The following is a 15,209-nucleotide window of genomic DNA, read 5'->3' on the forward strand; positions in this document are numbered from 1 at the left end:
CACAGTTTCTCAGTGTGTTAAATGTGACAGTCATTGTTTAGACATTATTTAGACTTCTCTCAGTGCAAGGTGAGCTAACTGCTTTGAGGTCTGTCAAGTTACATGGAACTCGATGGATGTATGCTAATTTATTAGAGGTCTGGCTCCTTTGGCTTTAATGGACATCGTGCGTTTGTAGCTATAAGGAGACAATTACAAAAGCAATTGAAGGAAAAAAAATACCCTTCTTGTGTTCTAAAAAGAGAAAATTATATAGAGGATTCCTCTCACTTCTTCAGCGTTTCATTAATGAGCATAATTGCGGGTATAATTAATGTAAATTTTAGATGCAGTCAGATACTTCTCAATCCAAACACAACAGCTGTGCCTAAGGTGAAGGAATGATTTAGAAAAGGAAACCAATGGGGAAGCCTGGCATAAAATCAGTTGTGCAGCTGCTTTCTTTAAGCTGTTTCCAAGATATACAGGCATGCATAGCACAGTAGGGTGTACAGTGTTTATGCAGCCAAAGGGTCATGGTGTAAGTGAGGGTTGTGTGTGTACAGCTTGTTTTAAGTCATCCATTGATTCTCCAGTACTGCTTGTTTTCAAAGGTTTATTCCCAGGTATTGACAAGAACAGCTTTAAAGTTTTTCTGACCACTTTTTTCAAGAAATCAAGCCTGCTCATGGGAGAATGGCAGGCTGCTAAAGGAAAAAGTACACACACTGCAGAAGCTTATCCTCTCTTAGTAGTGGTTTACTTCAGTGTTGCTGGCAAATGCCTGGGTTTGGGAGCTGCCTGAGCTTGCTTGGGAGCTCTGATTCCATCAGCAAGGAATGATTCCTAGCTTGAAGCACCTCACCCACCTTCAACTAGCAGCGGCTCGCTTTGGTGGCAGGGTCCCAAGGTGAGCAAATCCTGAAAAAGCAACCTTCTGGTGGTGCAGTTGCAGTGGATTATGTACAAGACAATAATAAATATCCCACTATTTACCTTTGCTGTTTTCTGCTCTAGCATTTCTTATCTAGTAGTCTTACATGGAACCCCCAATCTCCCTTTTTACTTGTGAAAAAACAAGTCCTCTGACTCCAGCCCCTAATAGTAATATTAAGTGTAATAGCTTAAGCATCTTGTAATGCCTTTTTGAGACACTGCATAAATTTTTTTTAATCATTTCCTCTTATTTAAAGGCCTTGTGTAGACTTGTGCGTTCATGCACTTTCATAGCAGAGAATCCTGCATTCGTTTTATACTCTTTAAGTTCAATGGCTGTCATGATAACATATACGGTAATGTACTTAGGGACTACGTTCTAATGTGTTGACTCCAAGAAAGATCATGAATAATTTATTCATACTGTGCTACTGTCAAAATTTCATCTGTCAAAGCTGCAAATACCTGTACTGGAGGGAAACCTTTCTTTTAATCTCATGGGAGGTTCCATCTTCTGTATGATCCTGTGATGAAGTTATTCCACGTCTGCTGTTGCACAGTGTTGAAGCAGCTTTACCACTGTGGAATCAGCATTAAAATTCACAGTAAAGTTATGGAGGAGGGAGCAGACCAAGCTTGTTTGTCCCTCCAAAGCTTAACTAGATTTCTTATTTCACATAACTTCTTATGGCAATTGGGAATTCCTAGTGAATGTTTCTCTTTGTAAAGTGTGATTACTTTGTACTCACTTCATCTTATTCTTTTCTTTGCCAACAGTCAGAATGGGACCTGTACAGTTACCAGACGTCAGAACACCATTCAGGAGCTTCTGCAGAACTGTTCGGATTGCCTGATGAGAGCTGAGCTCATAGTACAACCTGTGAGTGCTTTTTCTTCTTCTTAGAAAAAGTGATTATGAATATTTGTAGGGAATGAATACTGCATTGTTAACTTAATATAGTGACTGTGGTTCATCTCTTTTCTACTCTTTCAGCTATTTATGTGAGGCAGCTGCTACTTACCCTTACAGTGGAGTAACATATATCCTTGCTGGGTCTTATGCTTCTGTCTACACTCAGTGTTCAGTAACACTGATTGAAATGCAGCTGGTTAAAATAAAGGAAGCCTTTTAGATTTTAAAATGCAAAACGCAAAACCAAAAAAAGAACAATAAAATGCCCTTTGAACAAATTCTACTGTATCTTATTTTTCAAGGCCCCTGTTGGTGAAGATGCTAATAATGCTATAGTCACTTGCCCTCCCTTAGTGTATTCTGTCGGGTGTCATCATCATTTTGAGTCATCATTAATGTGAACAACTGTCATAAAAACCTTCACCACTTTTGTTTTTCTGGCGGATTCCTGAAGAAGCATTTGAAATAAGACTAAAATCTTGTCAGCTGTTTGATATGAACTACGTACAGATGATTTTTGCTGTATGCCCCACAAACCCATTGTATCTGGGGATGGGTTATTCATTGTCACTAAGTCAAAGGAAGTGCAGGATGGTGAGCACATCTTGCTGCTGAGGCCAATGAGTTCTAGAGTGTGTTTGCAGTTCTTGTGGTAGACATGATTTAATGTGCACTTTTTGACCCTCTGTGAACTGAAAATTCTTCTGGGAATGATCTCTGTTGTTAGCAATTTATTTCCTTTTCAGAGGTACAGCATGTGAGAGCGTGTTTACATAAAAATCAATGCCATAGTAAACAATTCCTCCTGTTAAGGACTAATGTTATGGCAGTGAAGTTAAAGGGAAGCAATGTTTAGTTCCAGCTTGGTGACACAACATTCAGAGTATTTTTTGTTTGGTTGTTGTTTTTTTTCCCTATGGGACTAAGTAACGAGGCCCATCAACATTTTCTTTGTAGAACCAAATCACAGCTCAATTATATTTAGTTCAGCATGGCATTTTCAGAGCAGTATGAGATCAAAAAGCCTTGTCTTCCTTCTGGAAGCACCATGGCCATGCTGGTCCAGTGCAGTGGAGACACCTGGAGAATTTGTGTAGCCTTAAGGGATGCAAATGTGACTGGCTATGTAGCTGGTATCAGGCAGACAAGAAGACACTCTGTATTTTGTGAGGAAAGAAGTAATGGCTATAGCTCTTAGAAAAAAAAATCTGAAGAATTAGGCGAAAAGTTGACCAACTCCAGCTTGGACAGAATGTTTGCTTCTTGTTCTCTAAACACAGAAGCCATTCCTACTTCATGAGGTCTTAAAAACTCAGTGCACTGAGTGCAGCCTTGGCTCCTCTGAAATAAATCTCAGACATAATGTTCTGTTCTTTATGGAAATGTTTGGTTGGTATTATATTTAAAAATTTTCCTCTACATTTTATTCATAATTAGGACTTTCAAATGACTAGGAACTCATTAATAATTGGATTCCAGCTAATTAAATCTGTTAATCAGAGACCTAGCAGTTGAAACCTTTTATACTTCTTAAAAGTGATTGGTCCTCATAGCATCACTCATCACTCTCAAAACAATGTGAAGGTTGTGCTGTAAATATTTAATCTCCGTCTTTTTTTTTAATTTTAGGAATTGAAATATGGTGATGGTGTCCAGATCAGAGGAAACAGAGATCTGGAAGAATGTTTTGCGCAGGCAAATGACCAAATGGACATGCTGGATGGGCTGATCAGAGAGCTAAGGCAGATGAATCAGCCCTGTGAAATGTATCAGAAAAGGTATTACCAGGGAAGGGTTGGAGCAGGGAATGTGATAGATACAATCCTGTAGTGTCTGAAATGCTCACATTCTCTGATATTGCAAGCAGAAATCAAGGTCAATTTGGGGCATGCTGAGGTGAAGAAAGGCCTTGTAGTGATGTATTTATTTTTTATGTCTCAGTTGTTCCAATTTAATTTCAGCCATTTTTTTCTACAACCTATGCTATCAGCATTTCTTTTTGAATACCTGGTGGTTCATCAGGAGATGGGAATTGTATGTTTTCATGTTTTCTGGGTGTTCACGTTGTAGAAAGAAAGTAACTGGTTCCTTCCCTTCCAGGCTGCTTCAACTTCAAGAGCAAATGCGTGCTCTGTACAAAGCTATTAGTGTTCCCCGTGCCAGAAGGGCTAGCTCCAAAGGTGGCGGTTGCTATTCCTCTCAGAGTGGTTCAGGCTGGGATGAGTATACAAAACGTGTCACAAGTGAATGCTTAAACTGGATGAGGCAACAGAAGGTAAATCTGTACAAAACCTAGAGAGAATCGTAAAACCTGATTTTGTCCTTTTGTCCTTTTGCATGCAGTAGTGTGCATTAGAAGTACGTTTAGATGACAGTATATAGTTCCAAGCTCCAATCTGTGGTTTTTTTTTCCTCTCTTATTTACAGCATTGTACACACAGTGAGTTTTCACTACAATACAAAAATGGATTTGGGGATCTTCTTTTGCAGGAGAAAAAGTGGAAGTCAGATTTGAAAACAAAAAATGAGACACAGCTGTGAACATAACAAAAGACATTAGCATGTTTGTGTTAGAGATTATGGTGTTCAATATTTCCTTCCTTCCTTCCACATACTTCCTCAATGCTTTGTATTTATTTTAACCCTTTACAGATGAGGCTAACTTCACAGATTTAACTATTACCCAGTATTTTGCAATTTTGCCTCCTCTAATACATCCTTATCAAAACGGGAGCTAGAAGGTAGAGTTAATTGCCACAGGACCGGCCTTCCAGAAGTCGCCGCCTAAAAAGCATCTTCAGCATTTTCTTGTGAATCTGTTGCATGCACAGAATAAATTTGCCTATTCACAGCTGTTGATGGTATGGCCTGGAAAAGAAGCACGCACTGAGAGCCTGTAGTGTTCTTGTGCTGCTGGTGTGGAAGTTTTGTGTTTATAGTTGGACAGCATTTACTGAGAGACTGGTAGGGGAAACGGAGCAGGGAGGCCCGAGACAGAATTTGCAGGCTCCCTGTAATTTGAAGTTGCAGTGTTTTTATCTCTCTTTTATTAGGTTGTTGCTTAGTGATTCTGTCATGTTATCTACATATGGTGTTTACCAGGTGGCTGCTATGCAAACCAGATGAGCAGGGGAGAGCTGTTCCCATATTTATGTGAGTGCCTGTCATAGTCTGGTCTTTCAGTGCCCTCCCATCTCACGACCTGTTTTAGAGGAAGAAAGGGAAGCAGAGATGCACTCCTTTGAGTGCTAACATTTACAGGCATTATGCCAGTAGAGCAGCAGCAGATAATGATTGCTCTTCACATACTGTGGGAGAGCAGGCTAATTATCAGACCTGCCATGGCTTGAGGAGTGATGTTGGACAGACACTGGGCCTCCTTCCAGTGATGAAAGGTTCTGAACATGCTGCACCTCCCAGAGATGCCACGTGACTCCCTGCTCAGGCACCCCTCACTGAGCAAGCACTTTGCAACTGAGTTCCCACACAATAGCTGCAGTGAAAGAAAAAGGCTTACTCTCTCTCCTTTTCAGTCCCTAAAGCAAAGGAGTTTATTTTGAACTTCGCACCATACCTTTTCTTCCCACTTTCTTACTATTGACGAATGTTGTGACAAAGATAATGTGATGAGATAGCAGAAAAAATGTCTGAGCAGCCGTGGTGGATTTCTGCCTGTGTTTTTGCATCTAGTATCTGGATGGTGTGCTGACAGGGGAGCCAGGTGGTAGGAAGGCTGGTCAGATTTCCATTGCGGAAATAAGGAAGGTGGACTGATATCCAGACAGCCTTTGTTTGCATATTGGCAGTCTTTCAAGATCGGTGCTGTTGCTACAGACTCTCTAGACTGTATAACTATAATGAGAAGGGTCAAAGTCCTGTAACTTTTAGATAGCTGAATGTAAAATGGTTTCATTTCTCAGAACATTTTCAGCCTTGCCTTTGAACCCCTACGCCTGAGTGTGGTTCAGGCTTAATTGACATCTGTTGACTCATACTGATTCGGCCCCAGGCTGGTAATTATCAAATTGAGTCCCAACCCAAGATTAAGATACATAACTCTCTGCAGTGCATATGCTCATAGAGGCATTCATAAAGGGATGGATTGTGATCATCTTCATGGAGTAAAAGATGCTTTGGAATTTGAGGGTTTGAGCTGTCAATTTGGTGCATTTCAGTATTTGCAAATAATCAAACAAAGAACTGGAGTCAGACAGTTTTCAAGTTAGTAGTTATCCAGGTGTATTGCTGTACTTTCAAATGCTGTTTCTAGAGATTTTTCCTCATCATCAGTGGTGTTACTTGAATGTAATTAAAATGGTATGTAGTGTACTGGGCTGTAGAACATGATTGTATGTTTTCACATATATTATGAATAGTGTTGTAGAGAACTACACTAATGAGCGTGCTTCATCTTATCTAATTTCAAGAAACATGTATATTCCCTACTTCTATTTTGGAATCCTGTCATGCAGTTTAAGTGAAGGCAATTTGAAGACATTTTTAACCCCTATTCTAAACATCAGTTCAGTTTTACTTCTAACTGCATGAGGATGTTTCTTTCAATTTTGATGCTCTGCTTTAGGTGATAGTGTCTTGTTTAAAATGAAAGTACAAATGCTGTCCCTTTTTCCTAGGCTGAAATGGAGCTGGTGAAATGGGGGTTTGATGCAGCGTCCATTGAGCAGCAGATTAGTGACCATAGAAGAACTCACAATGCCATTGGAGACTATCGTTGGCATCTAGACAAAGTCAAAACAGATCTGGTAATTACTGTCTTCCATTACACCTTGCTTGGTCTGGATTTGTAACCTCAGCTTGCCAGTGTTCCATTGTAGTGAGTAATGCTGAAAACAAGACTTCCCTTCAGAAAGCATTGATGTACTGATAGCAGTAACTTCCCATCCTACTCTATCCGCTCTACTTCTTTCCCTAGAATTTTACAATGAAAATTTAGTGTTATTTAATGTTTTATCATTACGTACCCAACTGGCAATTACATATTGGGATATTTCTGGTGAGAGAATGGCCAAGAGTGATTGTTTTCACTTTCTTAAGTTAACATTAGGATTATGTGGAAGGATTATGTGAGTGCTTAGCCCAAACTGTGGGCTAAGTTTAGAACTTCTGCGTGTATGTTCAGTATTTAATTTCTTCGGTTATTAGCCCAACAACTAGATGTAGGAGAAGGGCTTGCTTCATCTCAGCTCTTTTCTGTTAATTCCTCACGTGGACAAGAGGAGAGGGAGTTGGATGTAAAGAAAAAGGATTCAGTTCTGGTGCAGTTTTCTCAGACAAGCTAGAGTGAAAGGGTTGTTTTTTCCCTTCTTCCTTCTGCTTATTCAAAAGGTAGGAAAGGTAGCCTTATCGATTATTGGTTCCAAGGTTATGCGTACTCCCACTCATAGAAATGAGAATAAAATCAGAGCATGCTGCTCAGGTCATAATTGACACTATTTCATAGTCTTTGTAAAGCTGGCTCAAGGACTGGATAGCTCCCCATAGCTACTTAGAATCTGATTCAGAAAGAGATCCCATTTTGGAAGCTGTTGTGGTATTACAGGGTTTATGTTCAACCTCGCTTATGAACATCTCTGTGGGAAATTAGTTTGCCCAAGTCTTGTTTTTGTACTTCTGGTCCTCCAGTGGTGCAGACCTGCTGCTGACCTATATATATTGCAGGCACTGTGAATTACCACCTGAAGTTACAACATCATGGTACTTGCTCTGTAAAGGCAACTTCTAAAAGGCACACTAAATATTTGCTCTCTGTTTCAGCGTGAGAAGGCTGCCGTTCATCAGCTGGAGGAGGAATACGAAGGACTGCTGGTGAGCACAGGATGTTTTCATGTCTGATACTTCTGTGATAAATGTTTTTTGCTCTAACACTCACATGATAGTCGATATAGATGCATATATAAGTAGTGCCATTCAGCAGTGTCTTGTATCTTATTACAAGGCCTCCATTTGAGGCACAAACTTTAGATTAATTCATTGCCATGTTTATAATTGACTTACCCTTACCAGGAAGTTTCTTAGTTTGCAGCAGGTGAAGAAGGTTGATCCCTAAGCAGGTACAGAGTAAGAGGTCTACTTCCTTCACGGGAATAAGTATAGCGGCAAAGCTTGTCTATTTCAAATATGCAGTATGATATAGGTTCAAATAGCAAGATATGCAGTATGATGTAGGGACAGAGAATCTTTTCATGAATTATTATCTGTGCAAAAGGCACTGATAACGTGTGACGGATATACATCAGCAGCAAATGGAAGTAAAAGCCATGTAAAATTTTCAGGAGTTTCTTTTATTTTCCCCATGTCTTTTTGCTTGTCTGCCTGTGCTTCTGCTGCATTTGTGTTTGAAATGACTTAAGAACCTGGTGATTTCAAATCCCTGTTGTTCTTCATATCTGTGCATGCTATCTGTTGTCCATTGCCAGCAGGTTTTATAGCTGTATGGCATTTACCATTATTCTTAGTTCAGATAAAAAAAACCATGAGTGTGCATGCTGTTCTCTTGGCTTCCCCTTCTCCACCCAACACAGGCTCTTCTGTGTTTATTGCTTCTCATTTTGGAATTCCTTGCAGAAATACTCCTTTGAGAGAATGGATCAGCTCCGTCAATTCCAGAACCTTATCCAAGCAACCAGCAGAGAGATCATGTGGATCAATGACTGTGAGGAAGAGGAACTTCTCTACGACTGGAGTGACAGGAACACGGATATCTCCAGGAAGCAGGAGGCCTTCTCTGTAAGATAACTGTCCCTTTCTGCTTGCCCTGGATTTTTCCTTTGGCATATTGAGGGAAGAACAGCTTGTCTTAGGGAAACTGATCATGGCATTTCCTCACAAATATCCATTGATCTAATTTATTTATTTATTTGTTTATTTAAAGTTTGGTTTGTTTTTCTTACTGTCAAAATACTGTTGGATTAAGTACTATGTGACAACCTTTTGAATCAAGATTGAACATCAGCTGGAAGATTATATTGTAACTCAGCCACCTGTGTATTCTGTACTGACCTTGGAAATTAGCTTTATCAGTACAGTTCATTGAGGGATAGTAATCACATGTAGCCTGTGCATGCATGGTAAACTAGGGGACTCGAATCAAGCAGCTCAGTTCTCCCTGTTAGGACTTCTGCAGGGGCTACCGATCCCTGTGTGCAGTCCTGATCTCTTCACCAGGTAGTAGAGCTGCACATGAGGGAACTACTCTCTTTTTCCCTGATGGACTTGGCACATTGAGAGCACTGTCAGGATTGGCTTTCAGTGTTCCTTATTGTCTTCTGTGGGTACAAATGGAAACTGAGCATGTGTTTCTTTAGCCAACGTTGGTGCTGGTCATCAGAGTAAAAGAGAAATGAAAGTCACACCATTAAGGAGATTCTCTATTCTTTTTAGGTTAGGTGTTCTGGATTTTGCAAGATACACTAATTCTTGCTTTCATCATTCCTCTTCGACAAGAAAGGCTGCATTTTGAATGCTTTGCTCTATGAAGTGCCAAGCCTGGAGACTAGGACTGAAATGACCAACTTCTTCAATTCTTCTGACTTCATATATAGCTTCAGTGCATTTAGTAGAATTAATAATGCACTGTTAACAGGGATAATCTTATACAATTATTCCTTTTATGAAATCTTTATTCAAACTATCAGGAAAACGTTGAGTAAATCACTCTAAGTACTGTGCCTTTGGAAGCTCATTTGACTTTGTATTTTGGTTATTAGAAACGTATGAGTGAACTGGAGCTGAAAGAAAAAGAACTCAACAAACTAAAGCAAGAAAGTGACCAGCTTGTGCTCAACCAGCATCCTGCTTCAGACAAAATTGAGGTGAGTTAAGTCTCATATGATTTAACTTGCTCCTTTAGTTGCTATGTGGGAAAAGTTCTTAGTGAAAGTTGACAAAATGAAATGCTGCCTTTATACATAAGAACAGTTTGCTTGATAAAAATCCTATCAGTCTGTATCCAGCTGTAAGAACTGCTCTAGTAAGTGTTACCACCTTCTGCAAACTTGCAGACACAACTACTGAAGACTTCTTAAGAGCCTGGGAGAGATCTCACTGCTACCAAATTTGATGATGGATGCATGTAAAAATTAATATGGGGGCTTAGGGAGTTGCCTAAATATATTGAAATTGCTGTATTTCATGTGAGTTAACTTCAGTGCAGTAGAATATGGTAGGAAGACATGCCATTCCCCTGCTATCTCAATAGGCATGCTTTGAAGATAGCCACACCCTTTATGGGTTTATGTTTAATCTAGTGCAAATACTTTCTGCAGCTGAAATTTATTGTATGTTTCTGCACCTCAGTCAAGGCTAAGGAAAAATCTTAGTCTTTAGGGAGTGCTATCATTTTAAATGTGTGAAAGAACCCACAAAAACAGAGATCTTTCTCCTTTTCAATGCATTTAGTTTGTAATTTGTTATTCACTGTGTAGAATCATCATTCATAATTCACTCTGTGGTCAGTTTCTGCCTTAAAGGAAAAACCCTTCTGAGCTTCAGCAGTGAAGTGAAAAGTAGTGTGTAAATTTCCAGATGACTTACATGAAGGGTACATGAGAAGTCTTGCTAAAAACATAGCCATCCTGAAAAACTGTTTGCCAGTCCTCCTTGAAGAAGAACGAGACAATTTGCCATTTAAATATTTCATGTGCACTGCTGTTTTTGCATTTTACCCCTTTGTTCATGCACTTCAGGCTTTATGCTGATCAAACTAAATTCAGGTCAAGAACAAGTTTCTCTTTATAACCCACAGACAGGTATGTAACTCCCTTCAGTTAGGTAGGCACTTAGAAGTAGGGAAACTATTTGCATGAGTTACGTTATTCTGGTGTACGTTAGTTTGTTCTAGTAGATATTTATTCTCTACAGAAATGCAAATTAAATAGTTGTTCTTGAGTCTAGATACAGAAGAGAGATCCATGTGGTAATTTGAGTTCTGCCTATTATTTGTTTTCTTAGGCCTACATGGATACACTACAAACTCAGTGGAGCTGGATACTTCAGATCACCAAGTGCATTGATGTTCATTTGAAAGAGAATGCAGCTTACTTTCAGGTGGGTAATGATGTGGAGAATTCACACTTACTTTTGCATTGTAGAAGTACTAGACAAGTATTTATCCATAAATCATAAAATCATAGGTTGGAAAAGACCTCAAAGATCATCAAGTCCAACCTTATCCTAACCACAGTACCCTAACTCTAACAACCCTCTGCTAAATCATATCTCTGAGCATCACATCCAAATGGCTCTTAAACACATCCAGGGATGGTGATTCAACCACCTCCCTGGGGTCCTATTCCAGTGTTTAACTACCCTTTCTGTAAAGAAGTGTTTCCTAACGTCCAACCTAAACTTACTCTGGTGCAACTTAAGGCCACTTTCCCTCATCCTGTCACCAGTGAGAAGAGACCAGCCCAGCTCTCACTGTAAGCACCTTTCAGATTAATGACTACATTAAACTTCATGTTCCAGCATCAAAACATTTAAAACATACACTTATAAAAAGAACTGAATTATTTCTAAAAGCTCACTTCATTAGCTGGCAATATAGGGTAATGTAAAACTGTGTTTATGCTTTTCCACATTTAGAATTTGGAGGGCTATCAACATGTTTTGCTCAAGTTAGAGTTTTAAAAAATTAATTGTGAATGTGATTAATAGTTCTTTGGAGATCTGTCCCATCCTTCAAAAGTTTTGTTAAAAGTGTGGATCCCACCACAGGTATTTTTTCTGTACCAAAATCTTCCTAAGTGTATTCACAATTAGATGTAGCACAGTGTTATCAAATTATTGTGCTACAGTACTGCTGGATATGAACTGGGATTTCTCATGAAAGGAATCCATTAATTTCTAGTAGACATCTCTGTGAGAGCTGTGTGCAACTGAAATCACAACTTTTTTTTCCTGTAGTTCTTTGAGGAGGCCCAAGCTACAGAGAGCTATCTGAAGAATTTACAGGACTCCATCAGAAAGAAGTTCATATGTGATAAGAGCATGTCACTTCAGAGCTTGCTGGAGCAGATCAAAGAGCTGGAGGTACTGTTCCATCCTATTCACAGATCATGTTCTGCCTTGCATGGGTAACAGTTGCCCCCGTCAGATACCAAATATTAGCCCAAATATACAGGAATGGCAATAAACAGAACTGAGTAAACTTGAAACATCACTGATATATTCATCTCCTTTTCTTGAGATAGCCTACAAATGGGCACGAAAAACAACAGCTTGCTCAAGTTGCAAAAATTATTAATTTGTTGTTTTTCTTCTCTTTCTTTAAGCTACAATTTTACAAGATAGGCTAAAGACTCATCCCACTGTAGATAAAGGAGTTTTTACCTTTGGTGAGCTCCAGATGTGTGCCCCTTAATAAACTAGCAGGAACTAGATGTGGCTTCTTTTTAGAATGAGTTTTTAACCTACAGCTGATCTTTGCAGAATGAGCGAGAGAGAATTCTTGAATACAAGAGGCAAGTGCAGAGTTTGGTGAATAAATCCAAGAAGATTGTGCAGCTGAAGCCACGTAACCCAGATTACCGGAGTAACAAGCCCATTATCCTCAAGGCTCTGTGTGACTACAAACAGGATCTGGTAATGTATCCCTTCTTTAGCTAAAATGAAGATAATGTAAACTGAAATATGGCAATTAATTTAGTTCACAAACTATTGAGCTGACAGGTGTAACATTTTTGCAAGTTGGATTATGAAGTTAATGGCAGTGATTTCTTCCTCTTAAGTATTGGATATGCTGAAGTTTATTTCCATGTTGTTTCTTAACAGCATGCTCACATGTATTTTCTCCTTTCTTGCTCCTTTTCTGCTCTTTTTCTTATTGATTCCCAGTTACCTAGTTTTCCTATGTTTTATTTGTAAACCCTTTTTTACCTGATTCACTAAGTTGCACTCCTGCAGTGACCACTAATTGACCATTGTGATGTGTGTTTGCAATCTGGGGTTTCTGCTATCCTCTCTCTGTGATCTTTCATATCACATTTTACTCTGGAATCACAGAAGTTTGGCCCACACAGAAGTAACTACTTGTTGGTACTGTAAACAAAACTAAGCAAACATAGGCAGTGTTTGCGTGGTTGCTTGATGATTGTCCTAGCAGTTAAACAAGCTAGAATCTGCTCAGGAGAAGATAAGGCCAGACTCTGCATGGTCAGGTCAATGTAAAGCCTGTGGACTGATAAATGATAGGAGGAGTTTTCCCCTCTTGGGTGTGTGAGGGTTGTAAGCTGCACCATCCAGACCTGTGGCCTCAGGGTATCAGAATGTCTGGCAGACATTGCTGGTGGATCTAGCTTTGTGGCAATTACTCCCAGTCCCTTCTCAAGTATGGTTTGCAGCACTAAGCATCCGTTTGCTTCCAGCTTGCTGTGGGGTGGCTTATAGCCATAAATGATTGCATAGCATACAGTAACCATGTGCCCACGCTCTGTCTTTTGATGTATGTCATGGCAAGCCCCAGATCTGATGATGAGTTGGACTGGCAGATTCTAAGACTATTCTGTGGCGCCCAGTTAGTTTTACTGAGTTAATGTCTAGCCAAGATGTACACATGCACATAGCAGCTGTGAAGCACTCCCAATTGTGTGATCTAGGTGTGTCATCCTTGCCTATCTCTCCTAGAAACTCCATGCTGCTTAACTAAAGAAAAAAAACAGTGTTGTTTTATGTTCCTTACAGAAAACAGTGCGCAAAGGAGATGAATGCATCCTGAAGGACAACAACGAGCGCAGCAAGTGGTTGGTGACTGGCCCTGGAGGAGTGGATATGCTGGTGCCATCTGTTAGCCTGATCATCCCACCCCCAAATCCATTAGCAGTGGATCTTGCTACCAAGTGAGTTGAATTTTCTTGTAGACGTGAGCTGGATCAAGTGGGATCCAGCTCAGGCATTGCTGTGCTCATGCCATAGACATGTCCTGATTGTTAAAAGAGTGAGTTATGTCTGAAAGCCTGATTTGTTTTATTGTTAATAATTTTTTATGCCTTTTGGAAGTTAGCATTACATGCATAATATTACTTCAGCCTCTCCTGTGAGAAGAAAAAAGTCTTAGCTTGCTCTTTGCTTTTTGCTACTGTGAAAAACAAAGGTTAGCAGTGCTACCTATACACTTAAGCAAATTACTGGAGTTAGCTTGGAATTCTAGCTGTGTATTCATTGGCATACTCATTATTAATCTGAAAGTTCTGGTTAAGTTCATTTTCAGGTTTGCTTTTTTCTTATATTAGAGAACAAGCCTTAAAACACTTAATATCCAGTGGCTCTTTCTTGTGATATTTTTTAGCTGTGCTACTAAGATGTACAAATTTTGACCATGAAATTTCTTCTTCCATCTCAGAATTGAGCAATATTATGAAGCTATTCTGGCCTTGTGGAACCAGCTGTATATCAACATGAAGAGCCTGGTATCTTGGCATTATTGCATGATTGACATTGAGAAGATCAGAGCGATGACTATTGCCAAGGTGAGACTAGCAGGCCGTAACTGTAGACCCAGGACGTTCATTAACTGTCCTTCGCTGCTCCAAATAGTGTTTGCAGTATCCTATTCAGCTGTATGATCTGAAAACCTGTGGGCCTGCCTTTTACTGGGTTACACAAGCAGTTATTTATTGAAATTGGTGTTTTATTTAAGGAGAAGAAAAATGCTTTCCCATTCAAACATGATATAGATAAAAATGAAGGTTAACTAAGGGGACTTACTATATACTTGCACTGCTTGTTCCCACTATGCAAGGGCATGGATAGACATAGTAAAAGGCAGAGTTGCAAACTGTTCTTAAGTTATGAAATGTTTGTTACAGGAATAGCTAGCTCAAAGGTTGCTTTGTGCAAGGCTTAGAGGCAGCCTGTATCGGTTTTATTCTGAAATGAGATTCCTCTGTTCTTTGGTAGATGTATTAGTACATTCCTTAATGAGTCATTAGTCTTATATCCTCTCCAATTGCTGCCTTTTTCAAAACTGTCTTTGTTATTTCAGCTGAAAACAATGCGTAGGGAAGATTACCAGAAAATAATAACCGACTTGGAGATCCATTATCAAGAATTCCTCAGGAACAGCCAAGGCTCTGAGATGTTTGGTGATGAAGACAAACGAAAGATCCAGACGCAGTTCACTGATGCTCAGAAGCACTACCAAACCTTAATAATACAACTGCCCAATCAACCACGGCAGCCTCAAACAGGTTTGTTGTCCTCCTGTTTTCTTGTACAGATTGTACTGCTTGTGTTTCCTTGTTAGAGGTGGAAGAGAAGGCTGTGTTTCCTTTTCATGTGAAAACAAGTCTTGTAAACATATGCAGAGACATGTAAAAGAACTGTAACTGCTGTCTCCCAGGATAACAAAACTTGCCATGCCCAG

At 39.6% G+C, this 15,209-nt stretch overlaps 1 protein-coding gene across 4 annotated transcripts in view; it reads left to right on the plus strand.

Annotated features, from left to right (window-relative positions):
* DSP (desmoplakin) overlaps positions 1-15,209 on the plus strand; it is a 35,384-nt gene that overhangs the window by 6,028 nt on the left and 14,147 nt on the right. For all 4 annotated transcript variants that reach the window (XM_015854594.2, XM_015854596.2, XM_015854597.2 and 1 more), the window contains exons 2-14: positions 1,693-1,795; positions 3,458-3,606; positions 3,929-4,103; positions 6,463-6,591; positions 7,604-7,654; positions 8,414-8,575; positions 9,556-9,660; positions 10,799-10,894; positions 11,753-11,878; positions 12,278-12,430; positions 13,529-13,683; positions 14,187-14,313; positions 14,829-15,033. In XM_015854594.2, the coding sequence (XP_015710080.1) occupies positions 1,693-1,795; positions 3,458-3,606; positions 3,929-4,103; positions 6,463-6,591; positions 7,604-7,654; positions 8,414-8,575; positions 9,556-9,660; positions 10,799-10,894; positions 11,753-11,878; positions 12,278-12,430; positions 13,529-13,683; positions 14,187-14,313; positions 14,829-15,033 (1,736 nt within the window). The remainder of the gene's footprint in view (positions 1-1,692; positions 1,796-3,457; positions 3,607-3,928; positions 4,104-6,462; positions 6,592-7,603; positions 7,655-8,413; positions 8,576-9,555; positions 9,661-10,798; positions 10,895-11,752; positions 11,879-12,277; positions 12,431-13,528; positions 13,684-14,186; positions 14,314-14,828; positions 15,034-15,209) is intronic.

The sequence above is a fragment of the Coturnix japonica genome, chromosome 2, assembly GCF_001577835.2.
Source record: "Coturnix japonica isolate 7356 chromosome 2, Coturnix japonica 2.1, whole genome shotgun sequence".
In the NCBI taxonomy this organism is placed as follows: Eukaryota; Metazoa; Chordata; class Aves; order Galliformes; family Phasianidae; genus Coturnix; species Coturnix japonica.